The sequence below is a fragment of the Sturnus vulgaris genome, chromosome Z (genome assembly GCF_052056855.1).
Source record: "Sturnus vulgaris isolate bStuVul1 chromosome Z, bStuVul1.hap1, whole genome shotgun sequence".
Classification (NCBI taxonomy): Eukaryota; Metazoa; Chordata; class Aves; order Passeriformes; family Sturnidae; genus Sturnus; species Sturnus vulgaris.
In genome coordinates this window covers 59700569-59725719 of record NC_142283.1, presented here as the reverse complement: position 1 = coordinate 59725719, position 25151 = coordinate 59700569, and the positions used below count along the sequence as shown (strand labels likewise).

The window sequence follows — 25151 nt, the reverse complement described above, 5'->3', positions numbered from 1 at the left end:
TTTTCCTAATGTCTAATATAAACCTGCCCCCTTTCAGTTTAAAGACATTGCCCCTTGTCCTGTCACTACATGCCCTTGTAAAACATCCCTCTCCAGTTTAAGGCTATTTTGCATATGAAACTGAATGGAACAGAAAATAGATTGGCACTTCAAAACAAAACTGTGCAGGGTAATTTATCTAACATCTCCAAGCAACCAATGCATGTAAGTGGGACAGGGAACACTTTATGATGACACCAGTCTCCACACAGGGAGGTTTCTGTACATTGTCAAGTGAAGTGAGCTGCTGTAACTGAAGTTTTGTTTTCACAGAAACAATATTCTTCCCATTTCTCCCCCTACACATCAAAACCAGAACAAACTTACACAGATAAGACTGAAAGATAGAAAGTCTGGTAATAACTATGTATAAACAAGGCTATTCACACTTCTGAATAAATTAAAACACCATCTTAGCAAGACTAGGACTCCAGAGAATACCTTAATAAGATAGTCTCCCTTCAAGCTCTCCAACAGGGGGGTAGGAATAGCTTTTATTTAATAGATACTACAACTTAGCTTCTGGACTGCTCTTTGAAGCCTCTCCTCTTAACAACACAAGAGGACTGGAGAAATTAGCCTTAGGAGCTACTTTTTTTTACCCAAATTAATTCTTACCTTCATCTTGGTTGCAGCATCATCTAGTGTTGTGACTTCATGGTCTTTATGTTCTCCAAAAAGCTTGTCAATAGCAGATATTGGGCATTTGCAGTGGTAACAGTAAGTATCTACTTGTGCTTTCTTCAGTTCTCTTTGTGGGCTCTCAATTTGAGGAATGTTTGTTGCTGATTTTTCAGGATACATCACCACAAAGCCTGAATCTTCAAGCTCGACAGGAGTTTTTTGTTCTGGCTCATTAACAAATTCATAACTATCAGCAGCATGATCAAAGGAGTCCCTGTCTTCAAATAATAGCTCCTCGTGTGTAAATTGAGATGATATTTCATCTTGCAAAAGCTCTTCTTGTGTAATCACATCATAGTCCATTGATTCAGCAAAATCTTCATAAACATCACGGTGCTGCCCCTCTCTTTGCGAGTCTGGATGCTCTGTTTCCTGAATGTCAGGAACACAGGACAGATGTTCCTGAGTAAACTGATCATCTACACTGTCTTCAGTGGGAGCCCTGACATATGGAACATGCTTTTCCATTTGAGGAACTGCTGTTATATCTTGCCATTCTTCCTGCTTGGTACTAGCTTCTTGATATGCAGCTCCCTGATAATCCACTTGATGACTGTATCCTTGTTGACTTGACTGCTCTGGCAACTCTTCAGTTCTTTCTACTGGTACGTTTTCTTCTTCTCTTTGTTCAGTGATATCGGTTCCTGCACCTGAAAGAACTGATCTGCTTCCAAAAGGAATGGCATGCATTGGCTTGCAAATTGTTGCTTGAATGGTACTGTCAACCTGGAATTTGTCTCTCTCCCTAACATCTCTTTCTGACAGAACCTCAGTTTTGACATACTGAACATCACCAGATCCTTGCTTCTGATTATTCTCTGAACTGCAAACCAAAATTCCTCTACTAAAGGACTCATCTTCTGATATCTGGTCTTTTTGAGGCCCTATGGGCTTACTTGGAATTTCATCTTTAAGACTGTATTTTTCAAAATACATTCCAGTTCCATCATCTGTGTCTGAATTTCTACTAGGGAAAGAAGCATTAGAATTACCACTTTCTTCATCAGAGGGAGTCTCATCCTTTGTCCTTTCTCCTACTGCTTCTGCATAGAGGTCCTTGTATAAAAATGATAGAGCAGGTGGCTCCTCTAAAAGCTCCGGGTTAACTGCAGCAACAGTGGTAGGGAACAAGAGAGATCGTTCTAGCACTCCTTCTTCTGAATCAAAGAGTGGGGTCCCTGGTGACTTCCATTCATCTTCTACATTTGTAATACTTTTACTGCTAGAATCAGTTGATTTCTGCAGTGGTAAAGGTTTTGAAGCATCAGCATAGGACTGCATTTTGCTTGCTTCTTTTATGGTACCATAAAAGACTTCATCCAGGTCCTCAAGTAAGGAAAACTCTTCCAAAGTATCTACCTCAGTACTTTCTTTAAAAGATTTGGCTTCTTCCATAGATTCATTGGGGTCTTCTGTCACAGGAGACAATGAAATTCGTCTTTCAAATTGTGGCTTAATTGGGGATTTGTCATCAATCAATGTGTATTTTTCAAAATAATCCATATCAGCAGTACCATTATTAGGATCCAAATTTGCATTATTATTGTTTTCTGGCAACAGGAGATTTTCTTGTTGAGTTTCTTCAGTTTCATCAGCATCATCCTTTTCAACCAATTCTATTAGTTCATGGCTTGCAGCTCCCAGTGCTGAAATTTCTGTGGTTCTTTCAGAAGTTAGGGCGTTCTGGCCATCCTCAACTAATTTTCTTCTAAATGAAGGATTTGTTTCCAAGTATTCTAATTTATCAGGCATGTGTTTACTTTCTTCTTGATCAACAGAAGAAATATGTGTAGGTGCATGAATATTGAGTATTTCATAACCTTCTGAAATTATATTAAATAGATCTTTTTGTTCAGTAGCCTCCAGAGCACCCTGACTCTCTCCTACAACACTTCCATGTTCCATTTCTTCCTCTTCTCCTCTCAGGTAATGTTCAGGTACTTCAGACATTTTGTCTGCCTCTAGATGTTGCACTGCTTCAATTTTTGTAGGGTTTAAAGTACTAGTTTCATACTCCAGAAGTTTATCTGGACCTCGATTATCTTCTATCAGAGGTGGTAAATCATACTTTTGTGTTCTGGGACTGGTGTCTGAGGACTTCCTGTGAGGGGATTTATTTGACACTGATTCAGAAACTCTAAATGTATGTCCCTTAGTATCTGTAGTCCCATGAACTGTAAATTCTGTGCAACTTCCAGCTGGGAATTGTTTTGATCCAAAATCAGAAGCTTCATTTGGAATATGCTGAATTCCTTTCGTGTCTACATCTGCAGCCCCTATTGGACTAATGGAGCGAGCTTTTACCTCTTCTACCAGCCAGGTAGCCAGCCCAAATGATGGAATATCTGGGTTCTGCTTTTCTTCAGAACTTGAGCTAAGGGGCTTAATCTCTGCTGAAGAAAGGCTGCCCCATTCACCAGAACAATGCTGAGTTTTGTTTGTCTCAGTTTCATGAACAAGGTCTGATGAAACAACTCCCAGATGCTCCAAGGTTGTATGCTTTTGGTCTTCAAAATATTGTTGCATTTCACATCTATGCTCTCCTTCAGAATAAATGCCTGAAACTTTGTTAGATTGCTTTCCAAGCATGTCTGCTACATCAGATAAAGATGATAGAATATTTTGCTTCTCTTCATCATCAGTGAGAGCCACTGATACTGACTTTTCAAGTTCTGAACTTCCAGGTAATTTATGAAAAGGTATAAATGACTCTGATGACACTGCTTGCTGGTCTGCTACACCAGTCACCTTTGACTCTGTGGTCACTGACCTTGGCATTGTCTGTACGTCAGGTTGCATTTTTTGCTCATATGGCTCAGTAGTGATTTTGAGGTGACTTCTTAGCTGGTCTGGAGAGAAATATGTTGTGTCCAACGCACAAGATTCTGGCTTGTCTTGGTCTTGTACTCCAGACATACTCTCCAAATGCACTGTCTTTAAGCTTGCTGTTTCAAGTGAACCGAGTTGAATTTTTTGCAACTGTTTTTCATTGTGTGGTGGAATTTCATGTTCACACTCTGATTGTTTGGCCTGGGTAATAAGTGGCTGCATGCTTTCATTTTCTTGTTTGGCAAGGGACCATGTGGGAACCAAGTATTCAGAGACTGGTTTTGAATAAGGTGGAACTTCTTGCTGACATGTTTCATCAGCTGAATAAAATGGAACTGAAGTTTCAGACTGCAGTTTTGAAGGTACAGTCAAGTAATCCTGACTTTCTAGAGTTTCTATTTTATCTGTAGAATATGATAAATTTAGTTGTTCAGATTCTAATTGTGTAGCTGTGTGAAAGTAATGTGGAGTCTCTTCTCTCTCAGCTTCAGGTAAAATTTCACATTCAGCCTCTGACTTTGCAGCTACAGGTAAACGTAGATGTTCTGTATTCTCTGCTTCTTTTCTTGCAAAAAAGGACCCTGGTTCAGGCAGGGCAGTTTCTGAGTGTTCTGTTTTATAGTGGGAGTAAGATGTATCTAAATGTTTGGGGGGTGAGCCTCCAGTTACAGCTGAAGACTTTGGACTTCCTTCAGAGCTTGCTTCAGAGACAATGTGTGGATCACCCAATGGTACAGATATTGTTTGTTCAGTAAGAGATGAATATGGTTGAATTTTGTGGCTGTCTGCTTCCTCAGTGGAAAAGGATAAATTTTGTTGTTCAGTTTCCAGCTGAGCACTCCGAGATGAAGGAGCACCAGTGTCTTGCTTCTGTGAATGCCCTGCTCTCAGTGGGGCCATTTTGCACTTTTCTGCTTTGTCAGTAAGACTTAATAAATCTGATTGTTTGAAGGCTGGTTGTGCAGTTCCCTGCTCCTCGGTCCTGATAAAGGTATGCACCACAGAAGGTGTTTCTGGCTGCTCTGTTTCAACATCAGAGGTGTGCAAACTAACACGTGGCTGTTCTGGTTGGACTCTGTCCCTCCAGTTTGTTTCACCAGTAAAATATGGCATCTCTGGATGCTCCAGCTGGGCAGTCTGCCGTTGCTCTGCCTTGCCATAGGAATATGATAAATCTAGTGGCTTTATTACACGATTCTCTGCTTTGCCAAGAGAGTATGACAAATCTGGATGTTTTGAATGTAGTTGTTCTGGTTCCAACTGCTCTGATTTTTCTCTGGAATACAAAACACCAGAAGGCGTGAACTCTGCTTGTGCAGTGTCCTGGTTTTTTGTTTTGCCAGAGGAATAGCAGCCTGGGAACTCTCCTTCCACTGGGGATGCATTTGGTTGCTCTTCCAAGCCATGAGGACTTGAAAACACCGGTTGTTCCAATTTTAATTGTACTATTTCCTCTGGGTGTAATGTATAGCTTCCCCTCTCCTGTTTTGCCTCTAGCTGTGCACTTTGCTTTTCTTCACTAACAGAAGAGGACAAAACTGTGTGCATTACTTCGTCCATGACATTTGCATGTTCAGACTCTGGTAGGGCAGCCCATGATGGCTTTGTTTTGACAAATGAATGCAACAAACTCTGTTCTTTCAGCTCTGGCTGTGTTGTTTTATGAGGTTCTGCTGTGCCAACAGAGAAAGACAAATTTGCATATTCTGAGTTTGCTTGGGAATTTTGCAGTCCTTCTGTTTTCTCCATAGAGCACTGCAGCTCAGGGTGTTCTGCCTGCATTCCTGCATCTTCCCACTCCTCTGCTTTGCTGAGAGATGATGAAAATTCATCTGTCTTTTCTTGCTCTGGTTGAATCTTTTCTTGCTGTACTGTGCCAGTGGAATGAAATAAATCCGAGCACTCCAAATCATCAGCAGCAATTTGAGTTTGCTGTGTTTCACCAATTGAACATGATAAATCCATTATTTCTGCCTCTGGCTGTATGATTTCATGGTGTTCTAATCTGCCAGCAGATAAATCTGAATGGTATGATTTTGCATTTAAAGTTTCTTGTTCTGCCTCACTGAGAGAATGACATAATTCTAAATGTTCCAGTTCTGTTTGTGCTTTCTTGCCTTGCACCTCCTTTTTCAAAGAATGCAAGAAGCCTGGCTTCTCCTCTCCAGCAGTTTGTCCTTGCTCTGTTGTGCCAGGCCAAGATGACAGATCTGGTTTTTCTAACACTGGTTTTGTGGTTCCTTGTGGCTTTGCTTTATCAATGGAATGCAGTGAATCAGGATGCTTTGGCTCTGCTTTTAACATTTCTCTTTGCTCCATTTTTCCACTCTGGGATGGTGCATCTGGAGCTCTCCATTTCTCCTCTGAAGCTTGTGGATGCTCTGTTGTGCTGACAGACTGTTCCTCTTCAGAGCATTCCACAGCTGTGTGCTCCAACCCTCGCTGCCCCACTTCCCTGGCCAGGGGTGCTACGCTTGCATGGCCTGGCTCCAGCTGTGCAGCTGGGAGTTTCTCTATTTTGTCATGACCATACAATGCATCTGGCTCTCCCAGCTGGATTTTTTCCTGCACTTTGTTGAGGGAATGTGCTAGACCAGGGGGTTCAGGTTTCAGCTGTGATGTTTGCAGCCCTCCTACTTTGAAGACAGAGTAAGGCAAATCAGAATGTCCCTGCCCTGGTTCTGCCATTTCTGTCTTCTCTGCTGTATCCACAGAACGTGATGAATGTGAAATTTCCACTTCTGGCTGAACTATTTTTTGTTCCATTTGTCCAAAGGGGTAAGTTTGCTCTGTTTCTTGTACTCTCCGTTGTACCTCTGTGCTGTCCAGAGGAGATAGCACATCAGTATGCTCTGCCTCTGATGGTGTCATTTCATCATCTGGCCCATCAATGGAAAATGATACATTTGGCTGTTCCAAGCCCTCCTGGGCATGTTCTAAAGTGTCCCTTTTATCAGGAGAATGCATTAACTTTTCTTGCTCTAACTCCTGCTTTGTGGCTTTCTGCTGTTTATCTCTGCCAAGAGAAAGCTTTCTGTGTTTTTGATCCAATGGTGCTACTTCTTCCTGGCTTGTTTCACCAGTGGAATGTGACAAATCAGGATGCTTCATTTCCCATGGTGCAATTTCTGGATGTTGTGACTTTATTTGTACAGCTGCTGGAGAAGATCTTTTTCTAGCTACTTTAGGCAATTCTTGATGTTTAGACTCAAACTTTTGAGTTGATTGCTTTTTGCCTTTACCAAAGGAGAATGATGACTCTGAATGTTTTGAATCCAATTGTGAGCATGACTGATTTGGGTATTGAGATTCTACTTCCATTCTTTCATCTTGTGCTGCTTCACCCAAGCTTCCTTGTGAATCCAAATGTTCTGATCTTTGTTGAGTTTCTCCCATGGAGTATGAGAGTTCTGGATGTCCTGACTCCTGCTCCACAATATCACCTTGTTTTGATTCACCACTGTCACATGAAATATCTGGATGTTCCACCATTACTGGTTCAGTTTCTCGTTGCTTCAAATGGAATGGTAAGGTTGGGGTTTTCAGTAATTTTTCTTGCTCATGAGAGGAATATGGCAAATTTGAATATTCTGAAGTAATTTCTATTTCCAGTGGAGCTTCTTTTTCACTGGAAGAAGGCAAAAATGTTTGCTCCAGCTCTGGGTGTACTATTTCTTGTTGCTGTGATTTGTGTTGTATAATTTCCTTGTCTGGTGCTGTACTTACATAAGCTGTTTTTTCTGGATATGCCGGCTCTGTTTGCATTTCTTCTTGCATTTGTTTACTGAACGAATATGGCAAAGATGGATGCACTAACCCTGGTCGAGCTATTTCTTGCTGTGCCAAATTAGTTTGGTCTGTGACCTCCTCTTTACCCAGGCTGTCTGAAATAATGGAATACTCTGTTTCCATTTGCACAGCTTCTTGGTCTGCTTCCTGCTGTTTCACGTCTCTCTGTACTGCATTTTGTTCCGTTCCACCAAAGGACCATGAAACATCTGGCTGGGGCACTTTCAGTGATGGTGTTTCCTGTTGCTGAATACCAGCAGTGGAACAGGAAGGAAAAGACTGCTCCTGCTCCCGCTCCCTTTGTGTCATTTCCCAGGGCTTTTCACTGTCAGTCAATTCTGACCGCAAAGTTCCTGACTCCACTCCTTTTTGCATCACTTCTCCAGTGATAAATGAGGAATCCTTCTTTTCTGAAACTACTTGTACATTTTCATGTTGCTCTGTTTCACTAATGAAACATAATGGCTGTGGACCTTCTAAGTTTCTCTGTACATCTTCTTGTACCATTTCCCCCTGGAAATACAGTGATTCAGTTTGTTCCAGCTTTGGTAGCAATTTTTGATGTTCTGTTTTGCCAGTGGAAGATGTTGTCTCTGGCTGTTTGGCCTTCAGATGTAAAGTTTTATGTTCCTGTTCTTTTCTGGTAGAATGTGGCCAAACTGGATGCTCTGACTCCAGCTGAGTAATTTCTCCTTGCATTGCTATGGCAGAGGAATCCAGCTTACCTCCAGACTGCAAATCCTGCTGTACAGGCTGTGGATGCTCTCCTTTGTCAGTTTCTGACAGTTCTTGCTCCTTTGTTTTATTTATGGGATATGGTAAATCTGAAAATGCTGTTTCCACATACCCAGTTTGTTGTATCTCAGCCCTTCCTGTGGAATCAAATATATCTGGATGTATCAGCTGGAGTTCTGTAGTATTTTCTTTCTCTGCTTCCTCCATCAAATGTGATAAATCTGAATATACCAGTGCAAGTTCTTCTTCTTGTTGTCGTTTTTCCTTTTCAGGGGAATAAGACTGTTCTAGTTCAAAATGCGTGAATGCTTGGTTTTCTGTTTCTTCCCTGGAAAGCAAAACCTGATGCTCCTTTTCCAGCTGTGCACTTTGCATTTCCTTGACTACTTCCTTGGTTAAAGAAGAATATGGATGACCGATCTCTAGCTGTGCACTCTCTGGTTCCACCATTTCTTCTCTGGAATATGATAGATCTGAGTGCTCTGTCTCCAGCTGTGCGCTGTCTGATTCTTCCATTTCTTCCCTGGAAAAAGAGAAGTCTGGATGCTCCATTTCCAGCTGTGCACTCTCTGGTTCTTTTGTTTCTTCCTTGGAAGAAAATTCTGGTTGTTCTGTCTCCACTTGTGATCTCCCTGATTTTTCTGTTTCTTTTGTGGAAAAAAGCAGTTCTGGATAGCCTGCATCTGGTATTGCACTCTCTGATCCGTCTGCTTCTTCCTTGGAATATGAGAAATCTGGAAGTTCTGTCTCTAGCTGTGCACTTCCTGGTTCCTCTATTTCTTCCCTGGAAAAAGAGAAGTCTGGATGCTCCATTTCCAGCTGTGCACTCTCTGGTTCTTTTGTTTCTTCCTTGGAAGAAAATTCTGGTTGCTCCACTTGTGATCTCTCTGATTTTTCTGTTTCTTTTGTGGAAAAAAGCAGTTCTGGATAGCCTGCATCTGGTATTGCACTCTCTGATCCGTCTGCTTCTTCCTTGGAATATGAGAAATCTGGAAGTTCTGTCTCTAGCTGTGCACTTCCTGGTTCCTCTATTTCTTCCCTGGAAAAAGAGAAGTCTGGATGCTCCATTTCCAGCTGTGCACTCTCTGGTTCTTTTGTTTCTTCCTTGGAAGAAAATTCTGGTTGTTCTGTCTCCACTTGTGATCTCTCTGATTTTTCTGTTTCTTTTGTGGAAAAAAGCAGTTCTGGATAGTCTGCATCTGGTATTGCACTCTCTGATCCGTCTGCTTCTTCCTTGGAATATGAGAAATCTGGAAGTTCTGTCTCTAGCTGTGCACTTCCTGGTTCCTCTATTTCTTCCCTGGAGAAAGAGAAGTCTGCATGCTCCATCTCCATCTGTTCACCCTTAAATTCCTCTGTTTCTTCCTTGGGAGAAGAGAAGTCCAGATGCTCTGTCTCCATCTGTGTTTTCTCTGATTCTCCAGTTTCTTCAGAATATGAAAGATCTGGATGTTCCATCTCCATTTGCCCACCTTCTTCTTGTTTGTTTTCTTCAATGGAAAAATCAGAATGATCAAAATCTACTGCTTTATTTATAGCTGAAGTTTTCTGTGTTTCTTCTGCTTCTGTCTTAACAGGATATGAAACGCTGAAATATTTGGAATCTATATTTTCAGGAATTGGTGGCTTTAACTTAATTCCTTGCTTCTCTGTTTCCTGAAGCAAAAAGTCTTGTTCAGACTTCGTTTGGTTCTCCAAATGAACATTTTGACTTTCTGAGGATGGGGTCTTTTGATCCTCTTCTCTTTCAGCTGAATGCATTAGATCTGAAGTCACTGACTCTGACAGTGCTGCTCTGGATGATGGACACTCGGTTTCTTGCTTTTCTGTTTCATTTCCAGAATATGGTAAAAGCACATGTTCAGACTCAGACTGTGCAGCTTCTGATGACGGAGAAATACTATCTTCCTGAATTATTTCAGTTGAAGTGGAATATTTGGATTTAGCTGAGGGAACATCAGGTAAGTAAGACTTCTCCGTTTCCTTCTCAGAATGTTTTGACATAGATTCTGTAGGCAAAATATGGTGAGAACTTGGTCTATCGAATTCACTAACAAAATCTGCTGAAACAGACTGTGGTGCAGAATTGGGCTGAACTTCCTGCTTCTTCATTTCATCCAAACGATCTGATGATGTCAGCACGGATTGGTCTGGCTTCTTATCTGCAATTTCAGTTGAGGGAAGCAGCACTTGTTTCTTGTCAGACTTGAGTGATGTGGAGGTTTTTGACTCTGTTATTGATGGTCTGGCCACGGCTGAATGACTTTGCTGCTTCCTGTCTTCTTCATTCTTCAGTGAATGTCCTGAAACCTGATTTGGAGTCTCCAAAAGAGGTTGTCTCTCTTTTCTTTTTTCATGTTCAAGAGTTGATTCTTTCATTTTATAAGGTTCAATATTTTCAGAGGGAACATCATTTTTCTTAGTAAGCTGTTTTTCAAGAGGTGTTTTTGGTGAAGAAAAGCTTTGATTTGCTTGTTCTATGAGTTGTTGTCTTTGCTTCCTTCTTCTCTCTGAAGGTGTTTCAAGAATTTTACTTCTTGCTCCCTGAAAATGCTTTGGACGCGTTGTGTCTGACAGTGAACCGAACTTCTGCAATCTTTCTTTTACTGATGTTTCAAGGAACGTTTCAGAATCTGCTGAAGTTGAACTACTTCTCCGGATTCTGTTTTTCTCCGATGTTTCAGGGGCTGGCCCAGTCCCTCCAAAAATTGAGTTGAACAGCTGGATTCTAGCTTGTACTGGTCCTCCAAGAATTGGACCGACTTTTCTCAGTCTGCTCTCCCTAAATATTGATCTTATTGGAGCACGTTTTACGGGTTCTTCTGCAATATTCTCTAGATCTTCTTTGTTGTCGATCATTTCCTCATCTGTGTCTTGTGCTTCCACCTGCTCTACATTCAACATAGAGGCTTGTACATCTCCTAGAACAGTTCTTGGTTCTTGCCTCTGCATTCCAGAAGAGTCACGTTTTTTATTGCACTGGCCTCCCTTGGGTCTTGTAGCCACTGGCGCCTTATTTGAAGATTTGCGTGTCCTTTTCCGAACGATCTTGCCTTCATCCATAATAAAGATAACTTTTCCTGGAGGAGAACCTACTGGTGAACTTTCCATACTGTAAAGATCAGAAGCTGTACTAGTTTCTGATGTCCAGGGAGTAGAACATCTGCTCGAGCTGGTTTCCCAGGTTATCCCACTGTCTTCACTTTGGCATGTTACCATAGAAAAGGAAGGGTTAGTCATGATGTACTGCAGCTTGGGTTTCACATCTTCACTTTGGATAAGATCTTTAAAACTACAAACAAAAGAAGAAATAACAAAAGAAAGCTGTAAAGACACACAACAAATTAAATTATTGCAGGAAAAAGCTGAATATCTTCATTAAAACAAAAATGGCTTTCAAAGTTGTAAAAATGCTGCATAGGCATAAATTTTGAAGTACAAGCATAAGAAAAGTCATATTTCATCTCACAACTATATTTTAGATGAATTTGTGTAAAACTGCATGTTGCAAGGTTAGTTCAATGAAGGGGAGGTGTTTAAATGATCTTGACAATGCAGGAAGAACAGTCTTTGATCTGACCTTGTTTTGCCAGTGTGAGATTGAGCTGATTCTGGGGCTACTCTCCAGCATGTGTTTATCTCACAGTATAAATTAAACCTTTCATTAAACACTTCAAAGATGCTGTCAGTGTTTTAATAGCACCCACTCTTGCTTTGCGCAAGTGTGAATGATTATACAATGCTCAAAGCAGTAGAGTCTATCCACTAGTTTATTACTGTCTTCATATATATTTTATCCTCTAAGCACTTAAATACTTAACAAAGTAATTTAGAATACATTCAACAATTAAAATATACTGACACCTCCCCAAATGAAACTGCAATGTTTCATAAAGCTAGTTTTAAACCTTATGATGTGTAATCAATACACTATCATATGCTGCAACCAAATCTCTCAGCTAAAATAGTAAAAAGGCTGGACAAAGGCTTTTCTGAGAACCTTTAGAAAATAAAACTTCAAGTTCTTCAAATTCTTCAAATCAAGAATGTAAAGATTAGCAAAAGCAATTAAAAGACACAATGTGTGGAGGGTTTAGTATTTTTAGGGTTGCAGTATTTGATAAAAAAAAAATAGCACAGAAAAGGTAATCAAAGCTCAGCCTCAGTATTTCCTGAGTAGACAGTAGTTCATTTATAGAAATCACATTTGTAGCTGGTGGAAAGAAAGGAAAGAAAGTATCTGCTGGAGAAGATGTAGCCTTCAGTAGGGCAGAAGCAATGAAGTCTCTGTCACTCCTATGGAAGAATGCACATCTACGGCCACACAACATCCTGCTTCCACTGAACAGAGGGAAGGGTCACTTTTCCACTGATTAGGATAAAGAGCTTCAGCAAAAGTGAAGAAACCTAGCTACTGATCAGGGATCAGAAAAGCAGAGCCCATCTGACTGACTGCCAGAGGCTATGGCTCCACACCACACAGGTGCCAGAGATACCTGCAGGCTGCAGAGGCAGGGGATGCCCCTGAGAAGCAGGTGGCACCACACCAGACAATGCTGAGCACCAGTCAGGAGGCAGAGGTCTTTGAAGGAGAAGAAATCCTGTGGGAAGGCATACCTGCATCATTAAGCAAACTCTCTGGACTGTTTTTTGTAGAGGATGCTCAGTGAAAATGTTCCATACCTAATGGAAACAGCAATGTAATCCTGCTACTGGCAGTGCTACCCTTGCCTTTCCATGAATTTGCTTTCCAGAGCCCAGAACAAGAAGGGCTGCGCTTGGCTGGTCCATGCTCAGGTCTGTGCAGACCGAGGCACAGATCATGATATCCCAAGTGCTAACTGAAGGCTGAAGTCACCCTGTGGGACAACAGCCTGACAGCCTGTGGTGGGACAACACAGTATCAAACTCCAGAGATGCGGCTTAAACCCAGTTGTGGTGATGGGACTGGCCTGGAGATGGTGACCGGCAGGACACCTTGAAGGCCTACAATTCAAAGCATATCTGAGAGTGCAATACTAAATAATTGCATGTTAGCCAATCCCCTCCTGGCCCCCAACAAACCCAGCCCTCAAACAGATTTAAGCCCCAGCATGTACAGCTGCCTCGGTATAGTACTCTCTAGAAAGGCTAGCTCCATAGGTGAAAACTTATACGTTGGAGCAAGAGGTTCGGCAGAACATATCTACACCAATTTTTCTCTTCGTTTTTCCTTTGCCAGTTCCATGGCTTGGCATTGATATGGACATAAAATAAAATTTAAAAAATTAAATTAAATAAAATTAAATTTTAAAAAAGAAAAATCAATAGCAATAGTACTAAGGAAGCTTTCAGTTATTTGAGTCCACAATAACAGATGAACATTTTTCTTTTCTTCTAAATCGTTCTTATATTTTTCTGCACTACTTGGTGCTATTAAATAAACCTTCATACAGAACAGAGCAGCACTCCTATTGAGCTGATATTAATGAATAAGAACGGGTTGCCCTAGCTCCACCTATGCAAAAAGCTTGAATTATATGCCATTATCTCATTTTTATGGTCACAAACTTGTCACAGTTCATATTCCTCTACAGTGTGAGGAGACAGTGCTTTATACTTTTAAGACCAGAATGAGAGACATGGAACTCAAACATTTACTTCCAATGCACTTCCAAATGCTGCCATTTTTTGAACTGTTTACAAACTGCAAGTAGTAGCTGAAAGATCCCTCTCTAGTCAGAGGAAGTGTCTGCCACTGGAAAAAGATGTTTGCAATGTTTTGGCTCATAAATGTAGATATGAAGCCACCGACCTCCAGGGCAAAAGCCAGTGCTTTTTCCCATGTAGACATTTCACATCCATTCCTCTTGGCACTTATATTATCAGCATGTTATTTCACTAGGACATTGAATTAAACCTTTTCTTAATCTTGCAGACACTGACAATCAGTTTTGTGCCTCCTGCCATAACAGTTCAAACCCAGATTTCTTTTCCTGCCTCCTCCTGCTTCTCACAGCCCTCTGCTTCTCACTATGACTTCTGTGTCCACTAGGATTTCAGGTTTCTAGTCAAGCCTGGCAGGCTGGAGAGATGTTCCTTTATGTATCATGTGAGGGAAGTGTTTTCACCTCCCCAGCTGCTGGAGTGGTTGTGTTCACACAGTGAGTGAGGTCTATCCACCTCTGCATACTACTACTATGAGAGATACAGATAGTCAGTCTGTATTTTCCAGAATTTTCCCCAGCCTCTCTTTATCGTCTTCATATCAGATCTTGCCACAGCTGGTATCATAAAAATGTGTAGCTGTTTGCTGCATAATTCCTCACAAGCTGAAAACAATACAGATAAAATGACCAAGATATTAACATATGTCTGTAGTCTGCACTGACAAGATCTCATTTTCTGAAAGCTCTTACTTCAGGCACAGTGCAGGAGTGGTGGAAATTGGTATCGGCCAGCTTGTCTTACCTATTGAAGGAAACACTTTTCTGTGCTTGTGTTTTTATTCTGTACATATCTGTATTTTCTGCCTTTACCACGGTGCCCCTTTCCCTCTGCAGCAATCAGTATGCTCAGCAAAGTCTCTGCCTATTGTTCTGCATTTCCCAAAGCTACAGCTCATCCATCTTCTTCAGGCTAAGAGAATTGGGAGCTACAGAAAGACACTATTTCAAACGCAGCCTTTCACCTGATAAGATACTGCTGACTTCTTTCAGTTAACGACACCTCTTCTGGTAACAGAGTGACTTGTGCATCTGTCAAAATTCAAAGGAACTGTTATCTAAAAATACTAAGACATCTGCTTGCCCAGATAAACCCAAAGCTGAGTTTTACATTGAGTAGCTGGGAGCCAGGACCTGGGCTTGTCTCACACATTTTGTTACATCTCTTCTGAAGGGATACAACCTACAGTAGTACTACTCTGTTTTCCAGACACCAAGTCATGGCATATCCTAGTGGCATTGCCATTTACAGGATCAGATGCTGCTTGAGAAACCACATCACCTCCATTCCCAGAGGTCTGCCATGCTCCTGAATTCTGGATTCTCCTCCATGTTGTAGAGGGACCACAGATACCAAACACTTCAGTCTGGGTGGGACACTTCCTTTACACAGTTACATAATCACTCTGTTAAGAGCCAATGGGGAACTTCGTGAAGTCTGAGAGCTCTACTGCATCACAGCCAGGACTCAGTTTTACCCAAAAGGCTGAAGAGAAACAAAACATGGAGTGCCTAGCTGCAGGAGCAAGTGGGGGCTGGCTGCACCCCTCCCCTCTGCAATGCCCCCACCTCAGCATTCTGCCCCATTCAGCTGCTCTCAGGTACATTTTGCTCAAGCCTCTGCCCTGACATGCTTGAAATGGCCTGCACAGTTCTGCTTCCTACCTCTTTCATCTTCCCTGCTCATGTTGCAGGTGGCAGAAAAACAGCTCTGCCAGCCTCTTCCACCCTGGCCCAAGTCAGGGACTGCATCAATTAGAGGTATCTAAAAATCACACTCACCTTCCCCAGGTCTTTCTCTGCTTGTGTAGGGTATGGTAACTTTTCAGAGGACAAATCCACAGTTCTCCCCACCCCTTCCTTCTCATGATCCATTTGCTATCATTCCAGTCTTTTGCTCTCCTAGATGCTGCAGCATCCCCTACACGGCAGGAAGATGGTTTCTCCACTGTGCTTCCCTCTAGATCCATTTTCATCAATCATTGTAAGAGACTTGCCTCTAAAGCTTACACCTCTGATCTTGTGGAAGGACTGCTTCATAAAACAACCAACCAAACTCGACCACTTCCAGAACTCAAGGACTTTCTCTCCATTTTTCTCCCCATCTACTATAGGCAAACACTAAATGAGCAGATAAAATGAACCCTTACCTATTCCAGCAAACAAGGTGTCTGGAAACTTAAATTGCTGCAGAGCCATTTTTATGTAAACCCTGCACACAGACACATCCAGAGCCCTTCCCATTGTAGAAGGAAATCAGCTGAGAATGGTCTGAAAGACAGAACTGTGTCAGAACAGCTCACCCATCACACATTTGTTAGAGACACAGATATTGCAGTGGGTATGTAAACCAGTTAAACAGTAAACAATTTTACTTTAGTTAGACTTAATTTTCACCATTACCAATACAAAAATTAAAACCTGTTAACTTCGTATTCATGCTTGCCTTAACAAACACGGTATTCAAAATATTTTCCCTGTTTAGGTGATTAATTGGATACATGGAGCTATAGATGGAGCTATAGTAAAATGTCCAAAGGCAAGAAAATATTGTATGGATCCTATACAGATCAGCGGGGTTTTTGTGCTGACAAGGCTATGAAACCGTTATCCCACCTTTTTAATAGGTTCTGATGCTGCATGTTAGTCTCACTACTTGTATAAAAGACTGTGCTACAAAACCAAATTATTTAAACTTTTTATTAATAAGGGTAATAAAGACATGAAACACAGACTCTTCTGCCTTTCACATGCATGCCTTGTAATTTTGGGACAAGTCAAAATTTCTGCTGCAGCTTTTGGGATTTTATTTGTTGCAACTGCTGCAGAGTGTGGAAGTGGTTTGGTCAGAGTTCAGGGGCTGGTGTCTCAGAGGACCACCAGGGCTCTTCTGCTTGTTTCAGAGGCACTTACTGACCTTGGGGCAGTCAGTCATCTTGCTGCATGACTCTCATATAAAATAGGTATGAGGCTATTTAACCTGCTTGAGAAACAGAAATAGGAGCCAATGGGGACTTTCCTGCTGACTCGCACAACCAGGTGCTGTTCAACTGCATTCAAAGGAGGAAAGCAGAAGCAACAGAGAAAACCTGGGGTTGTTAAAAATAAATTGATGGCAGCAGGGTCCAGGACAAGCTGCCTTCAGCCAAGTTTGCATATTAGTTACATCTCCTCTAAGCTATGTTTTCAGAGAACATGCACTCAAAAAAATCTGTTCTGCAATGGGGGCTTGAAAACCTGTTTGTCAACGAATAATTAGCTCACAGCTTGAGTAAGTATGTCCCAGGGGCTCAACCTGTCTGTTCACAACCTGTCAGGAGCTCTGCCCAGGCATTGACCACAGGAGGAGGCCCGAAGCTCAACAACCCTGCTGACATTTGCGACATCTAAGCAATTAAAGAGTCAGTTCTATTTAACTTTTCTAAGCTATTGCTGAGTGCTTGAGGCAGTCGCCAGATTTGTGCTGGACCCAAAATTTTGCATCTCCTTTAACTTAATTAAACTAACCAATTGATTTATGCTGTTACCACTTAGCATAGCTGTTAAAACCTCTCTGGTAGACTCTTGACCTGTTTATTAGTAAGACAGTTAAGGACAGAGAAAAACTCTGCTGTTTTTTATATAACTGTGAGGTAAAGGGAATGTTTGCTGTGATTTGAATAAGTGCTGAGATGCAATGCCCAAGTTTGCATTGCAGAGGTTGCCAGCCAGCAGCAAGACCCAGCTGTCTGGAGCTGCTAACAGGCACCCATGGAAAACTCATCCTCTCAGCACAAGTAGTAAATAACTCTTAGGCTACAAAGATTTCACTCCCTTTTTAGCAATTCCTACTTGTGTTTTACAATTTCAGTTTTATTATTAGCAATTTAATTGCACATTCTATTAAAAATTATCTATCTAAATCATGTTTTAGCTGTCTGCAGCGAGCAGCTCCACTCCATGGACTTCAGCTGGTTTTCTTGCAGGGATACAGCCATGCACAGTGTTTTATTGGCATGCAATATCTCTGCTAGTATAGGACTGAAAAGCCCACTCCTCCCTTGGGAATAAAGGAGCATTACACATCAGGGTGTCCCCTCACTGTGGAAAACCAACTCTTCATTTTCCGTGCAGGAAGGTTTTCCTACAGTTTAGGATACATTTCTCCGTTTGTTTTTGTTCTTGCAGCACTTTGGGTGGGTTAGGCTGCAGAAAGCCCCCACTGTCATCCTTTTTCTCCAGTGACTATCAGCAATGTCAGAAAGCACTTTGAACTGTGATACAGAGAGTGATGGTGAATGCAGATGGCTTCACAGCACAGAGGTATTAGGCAATGCATGACATATTTCTTAAAAGGTAGATTTCTGGAAAAATCTCAAGCTAACAAAATTAACATCTTAGGTTCTTCCTACAGTATCCACTTACAACTGATAAGGTCTACTCAAGACAAGGAAGAACTCTTGACACTTGGTATGTGCTGGGGAACTCTCAGGCCTTGTGGTTTCTTTATGGAACTAACAGCACTGGCACAGCCAGAGTCTGTCTGCATGGATCAGGTTGCAGATGCCTCCACATCCTGCACAGGACCATTGGGCAGGGCACTGGGCCACAGCCTTGCTTGTTACATTCCTAATGGTAAGAGAGCAATAGCAGGATAACCAACTCTTTCTGTGGAAGGGTTATTAAGAAAAAAAATACTAAAAAAATAGAAAAAGATTAAAGATCAAAGGGATAGAGTATTTCCCATTCTACCACAAAAATCAGCCATACAAATCATGACCAGCAATAGCAGGCATGTATAACAAGTTTTTCCTTTTTAAGAAAAGAAGAAACTGAAGAGCGAGGGACAAGTGCAAAGGAATAAAGGGCCGTAAAAAGGAACCAATTTTAATGCACCATTATAATCTTTGAGCATTTTCTCCCTGACAAGCAAATCTACAGAGTATTTAAGATCCATGTGTGACAAAGAGTCAGCCAGAGAGGGAGGAGTGGAAGGAGATGCCACTTGAGCTGGCACATCAGAGGATCTTTAAATAGAAAAGCTTTCAGGGAACTCAGGGTAGGCGCTTACCACACAAAACTTAATTACAGCCATACTCATCTGAAAAAAGTATTACAGCCCTCTACACCCCCATTTTTTTTATCTGCAGCAATTGGGCAAGGGAAGGGGGAAAAGCCAGTAAACCAGCATGGGAGTCTAATCCTGGCATCTCCTGGGGAATGCTGCTTTGGGACGGAGCTGCCAGCTCCCTCTGGAGCTATGAGTCCATGGGGAGACATACCTGTTAGTCAGCTCCTCTGCTTCCTCTGGGTCCACGGCCTCCTCATCCTCTTCTTCTTCCTCCTCCTCCTCCTCCTCTTCTTCCTCTTCCTCATCCCCTATGAAGGACGAGGTCTCGGATGCCCTGTCGCACTCGGCGCCACGGGAGCCCTCCATTCCTTTCCCTGCTCAGGCCCTCGCCGGTGATGTTTACCCCCAACCCTGTCCTCCCCAGGGCTGCCTGAAGCAACTGTCATCCCCAGTAGCACTCACTTCTCCTGACTCAGGGCAGTCTTTAAATAGAAGGCAGCAAAGTTACAGCGCAGAGTCGCTGCTGTTCCTACCCTGGCTCCTAGCACCAGCCCTGTGCCAGGACACGTGGCCCCGTGGCCATCTCTCCAGCTGCTCTCCCCCTTCGCCTGCCGCTGCTGCCACAGAGCCGCTTGTACAGCAGACAGGGCAGTCAGGCAGCAGCAGGGAGGAAGGCGGCCAAGCAGACCTTCCCCCAGTCACCTCCAGCAAAGTTGGGGTGGATGGTACAGATGAAGCAGGAGAGTTTATCTGTGACCCCACAAGAAAGTACATTTCACAAATCCTGCCCTTGAGCACACCCAGAGCGCGTCAAGCTTGAGCTGGAAAGGTCAAATACAATAACTAGTGGATGAGCCTTCAACAAACACATCTCATTATTATTATCGTACTGTAAGAGGTATCAGATGCACTGTGGTATTTAACTATGCAGAAGAAATGTATTTAAACCCTCGAGTTTTCAACGTGTTAAATCACAGGACCTTTAAAACCTCCTATTTGAGTGGACTTGAACCAGTCAAATACCACTTTATAGCTTAAAGCAAAGACAAACTATACTACCATGCAGAGTTTAGGTTAAGCCACATTTACCTTTTATTATTCTGCATTTTACGCAAAATGCAGTGCTTTTCACAGACAAAACAGAAATATTTCTAATCTGTACTAGTCAAAATAATGACTTTATTTAAAAAAAAATTATTAGAGGAGGAAAAGTGCTAAACCCCTGATTCTAAGTAAAGAACTTCCAAGATATCTCAAGTATAAACAACTGTATGCACAGTATAATTCTAATGCCCCCGTCTTTTTTTTTTATTATTTTTTTTATTGTTCTTCAAATAAATAACTGGTTATAAATCAATCAGCAAACTCTCACTTAAGAGTGCTGTAAGTATAGAAACACCCAGCCCTGTACTTCTGACTACAACCTACTTCTGCATGCTAAATTAAAATTCTCCTGACATTTCAAAACAGTATGTATAGGTAAAACCTTTCTGCTCTCTTGACCCACACAGTGACATACACAATTTACAAAGTGATAATGTAACTTTTTTGAAAAGTGTATTTGAAACAGATATTAAACTAAATTAAACTCTACATTTCATCAAGAGCATAGACAGTGTACACATGTTGGGGGTTGAATTGTTCCCTTTTCTTTCTGTGGAATTTTTCCCATTGTTACGCTAAGTATTTGTGGCTACACCTTAGTAGCAATAGTTTTCTCTCACAGGGGATGAGGGATAGTGGGACACCAGAAAAGGAAAGGTGGGACAGGGCCTGGGCTCTCTCTCGCTCTCTCGCTTTGCTCATGGAGTGGAAGGAGAACAGCCCGTGCTCCGATCCGGCATCTTCCCCGCCATCCCAACACCGAGAGCCACGTTCCCTGCCACCGAACACCGATCTGCTCCTCTCCCACTTCATCCTCCTGCCTCCGGGCACTCTGCCGAGCACCACGACCGACACCGTGAGGGGGGAGCGGCTCCTCCATCCCTCTCCCCCCTGGGCGCTGCCGCCATCACCCAGCGCCTTCAGCTGCGCGGGCCCTGCCCTGCCCCCAGCACCGGGAACTGAGCGCAGGGAGAGAGGCCTTGGCCAAAGGGACTGGAACTGAGCTGCACTGCTCTGCTCTGTTGTCAGTTTTTATAGCTGGTGTTGTTTCTGCTGTGTGCCTTGTTAGATATCAGTAAAGAACTGCTATTCCTATCCCCCTATCTCCTGCCTGAAAGCCTCTGATTTGAAACTTTAATAATTAGAAGGGAGGGGGTTGCACTCTGCATCTCAGAAAAGGGGTTCTCGCCTTTCCTTAACAAAATACCTGTCTTTCAAACCGAAACAACACAGCAAAATGTAAAGACTATGAAGTACTCCTCCTTAAATTTCATGTGGAAGGCAAGAGCATTTCAAGTCTCCTAGAAATGCTTATAGATGAAACATACGTACATTGCACAAGTTTTCATTCAGTCTCCAGCACACAAAGGCAAGTACTCTTTCACCCCAAACCCTTCAACTTATTTCAATCTGTATGTCTCTCAAATGAATTTGACCAAAAGCACACATTCTTTCATGCTCTTCAGACAAGCATCATACGCAGTAAAATCAAGGAAATATTTATATCTGAATACACCAGGATTACAGAGAAAAAGGCAAAAAAACCCCAAAAACCACAAAATACAGGACAACCCGTAGCAAGTACAGTACAGTAAATCAAGAGTGACATTCTCTGATGGATGTAAATTTAACATCACATATACTGTGAATCGAGTCCAGTAACACAAGTTCAAGTAAAGCACTAGTTCCAAATAAATGTTTGGGATTCACAAATATAATATATTCACAAATGCTAACTTCAGGTTTTATACAAATCATCTTACATACTTTTCTCACCACTGGCTGTTTTTCCCAAATAACCATGTCACCCTGCAATGTGAGTCTTAAAATTGATTTATATCGATTTCGTTGTGAGGGGTTTTTAAAAAACAACACCTTATACTGTCAACACACCTAAAGGTACTGAGAGTTCAGTTACACATTTATATTTCAGGACAAGTGAGAGCAAGAGCTAGAATAGAAACTTTAAGTTTCACAGTGTATAGCCTATACCAGTTCTGCATTACTGTCAGCAAATGTTAAGTTCTTGCCAATGTTTGGTCCTACTGTGCACCTCTGAGCCTGAAGGACTAAATAGAGTTCTTAAAATCCTAGAGAAGACACTAGTGGCTTCTGACACATGAGATGAGAAAAGACAAGAGAACCTAATGCTTAAAAGGGTAGTCAATAATAATAATTTTTTAAAATAAATAAATAAAAGCACTGAACTAAAGCAGTTTTGTTTCAAGGCAATAACAAATCCCAGAGAAGACAGCATCTCGCAAACACACTGAAACCTTGGTCAGTGGTGAAAAATACCAAGGAGTATTTTTACCAAAGAGCTCTCAGAAAAAACTAGTCCTGCTAGGATGTATGCCAAGAGTAAAAGTTTTTATTTTGAAGCTGAGGAAATGTGAAAACTTTACCCTAACACTAACTGGTATGATAGTCATTGGTGAATTTTTCACTCTGGATACTTGCCCTGAGTAGATGAAAACCCAGGTCATTAAACCTCTTGACAATTTAGACTATACAGAACTGGATCCAAAGTTAAAAGTCCAGCTGCTACCCACTCTCCCCCAGCCATTTATTTTGTGCTATTATATCTGAAGTTTACTGACAAAAGTTGCAGCCTGCTATTTAGGAAACATGCTATCAACGGGCTTGTTAAAAAAAAATTGGGGAAAACAACCATCTAGAATTTCTGTTTATGGACATGGCTTATGAGAAGGACATAAACTTGGGAAGAAAATACAAAAGGATTATTTTCAAAGACACGGACCGTTGTGGTTACAGACTATATCTTGTATTAAAAATACCACTGAATTGGTAGGGCAATTTTCATAGAGTACCTCAGAGATACTACAATTTTTTAAACTAACCTTTTAAAAACAGTTACAAAGGAGTGGTTTCAAACACATTAATTTAAGTATAAGAAATGTTGACACATGAGGTGATGCAATACAAACTCATGAGAAAGTTTTATGCCTTTTATAAAATTTTGTTTCTCACATTCAGCTCACTTAAATATATATTGTTACCAACTTTAAACATTTATGTCACTTCTTATTTATCCTAGGTTGAGAAAGTTTTAAATTTTCTAGACAAAGATATAGCCAACACCCCCTTTCCCAGAATCAACACAGAGCTTATAGAGCATCTTTGAATCCAGTCATCATCCTGTCCTAAAATCTTGTGCTTCAATTTTACATACAGTGAATCAAAGTGAATGTTTCACTGAGACCCAAGTCTACCATCCTATAGAGAAAGGGCAGTGAGGGTGAACATATGCAAGGAGGAAGAACATTTCAGTGGACTGCTAGAGTCATATTAAAACTGAAAGACAGTTTAAACTGCAGAAGAGAAATCAATTGCAGAAAGAAGGCAAAATTCTACATAGAATAGACTGTGACAAAATGTATAGGAAGTAATATCACATCAGACATAGTTTACAGTATTTAGAAGTTCTAAATAAACTAGAACATAAAAGTTTGCACAAGAAGACATAATGCTTGTTATTTTACAGTTATAAGGGTTTTCACAATCTTGTTAAGAGGATGTAATAAATCAAACTTTTGCCTATTCACAGATGTACTGCAGAATAGCCATGATAGATCATGATTAATTCCAACATGGGTCTTACCTCAGGGGGCATTTCCTATTCTACTTAATTAGAGGAAATATTTTAAATATGCAGTACAAAATAACATAAATTGGAAAAATAACCCGTATCTTCCATATATAAACTTTATTTCACTGGACCCCATATAAAATATTAAACTTTAAAAAATGGAAGTACGAATTTAACATCAGTGGTAAATGCAATCTTAATAATTAATTGGTCTTCAATAACAAATACATGAGAGAACAACTTGTGCTATAGGAGGTCTAAGGTTTGCAATTTTTTTGGAAGAGCTATAATTTTCAGTATTAATTAGATTCAATTTACAGTGGCTGAGCAATTCACAAACATTTACACAAAACCAAATGAGAAGCCCAGCTTATTTTAGCATTGATGTGAAGTGTTTTGATTTTGGTCTTTTTCTCCAAAAGAGACATCACTACTACTTCAAATATGTAAAAGGAAGCACTAAAATTTTTCCTGCCTACTCTGTGTGAATGTGAAGCATTTACGTGCATTGAATTGAGATTTTTTACTTCAACTTCTTCATAGTAAAACTGTTGCTTGAAAAGTCCAGTTTAGATTATAGTTCTTGATATTCGGAGTACTACCAATCATAATCTAGCTTCATTTTCATAAACAGTTGCTTGTTATTCCAAGTAAAAGTGAAATAAAACTGGAAAGTGCTAAGTTGAGCAGAAGTGTGCTTACTGCAATCAAGCAGGTGTAAAGCACAGACTCTCTTCATCAAGACGTTGGTAGTGCACAGCGCCTTAAAGACATAGTCAGATTTGCACATGGTTTAACTTTGAGTATCTATCTTTCATGGCTAAATCTGAATTAATGGTCACACAGATCACGCTAGAAACAAGTAAGTATATCCCCATACTTTCCTTAAAATAGATGCATTCTTGTTGTTTGCTGTGAATTTCTTCTAGAAGTCAACAATGCAAGCATTTTCAGAAAGCATATCTTTGAACGAACAGCTGTATTAACAAACACCAATAATAAAATATGCCACTTCCTTATAAACATTTCCTTAACGAAAGTTTACAGAGAAAAACAGGTCATAAAAACCATGGGGTAAGTGCCTCCTGATTTTGACACTGTTCTTTTTTTCAGCAGGATCCATAAAAAAGGGAAAATGAAAGAAGCTAGTCATCTTTTCTGTCTGGCTGCTTTTAAAGGTAATATACAGTTCAGGTCTTTCTTGTCTCGTAATAACCGCCAGGCCTGAGGGAAAAAAAACACAAGGTTTTTAAAAAACACTATATTATTTTTGCCATTAAAACTTAAATACCATTATAAGCAATAAGCATCACACTTCCACAAAATTTTTTCCTCTTCTTGAAAAGAAAGTTTGTGGGTTGAGGTTTTTTGGTTCATTTGTTTTTGGGATTTTTTTGAGGGAAATAAAATCCAAAAAGTACACAAAATGCAACGAACTAATGAGGAAAGTAAAGCCTTTGAAGAAGAGACTGGATTTTTGGAGACAGAGATATTAACAATATTTAAGCATTACACTGGTACTCTAAATGCAAAATAATTGTCTCAAATGCACACATGTCAAAGTTCCTGATAAATGATACTATGCAGTTCCTGATAAATGATATTA

The 25151-nt window shown here is 40.9% G+C and overlaps 2 protein-coding genes across 6 annotated transcripts in view; both read right to left on the bottom strand.

Annotated features, from left to right (window-relative positions):
- The window catches only part of CMYA5 (cardiomyopathy associated 5), a 46103-nt gene extending 26906 nt beyond the window's left edge, over positions 1-19197 (bottom strand). The window contains exons 1-6 of one of the 4 annotated variants that reach the window (XM_088156819.1): positions 19043-19197; positions 9354-11368; positions 9027-9233; positions 8772-8921; positions 8464-8645; positions 658-8418 (exon numbers count right to left, since the gene is read on the bottom strand). In XM_088156819.1, coding sequence (XP_088012945.1) covers positions 658-8418; positions 8464-8645; positions 8772-8921; positions 9027-9233; positions 9354-11368; positions 19043-19197 — 10470 coding nt within the window. Of the gene's footprint in view, positions 1-657; positions 8922-8952; positions 11369-19042 lie in introns of all 4 variants that reach the window. The other 3 variants (XM_088156822.1, XM_088156820.1, XM_088156821.1) reach the window with 3 other exon arrangements.
- A 2221-nt stretch (positions 19198-21418) lies between these two features.
- Positions 21419-25151, bottom strand: part of TENT2 (terminal nucleotidyltransferase 2) — a 44643-nt gene continuing 40910 nt past the window's right edge. For both annotated transcript variants that reach the window (XM_014881397.2, XM_014881398.2), the window contains exon 15: positions 21419-24769. In XM_014881397.2, the coding sequence (XP_014736883.1) occupies positions 24695-24769 (75 nt within the window). In that variant the 3' untranslated portion in view covers positions 21419-24694. The remainder of the gene's footprint in view (positions 24770-25151) is intronic.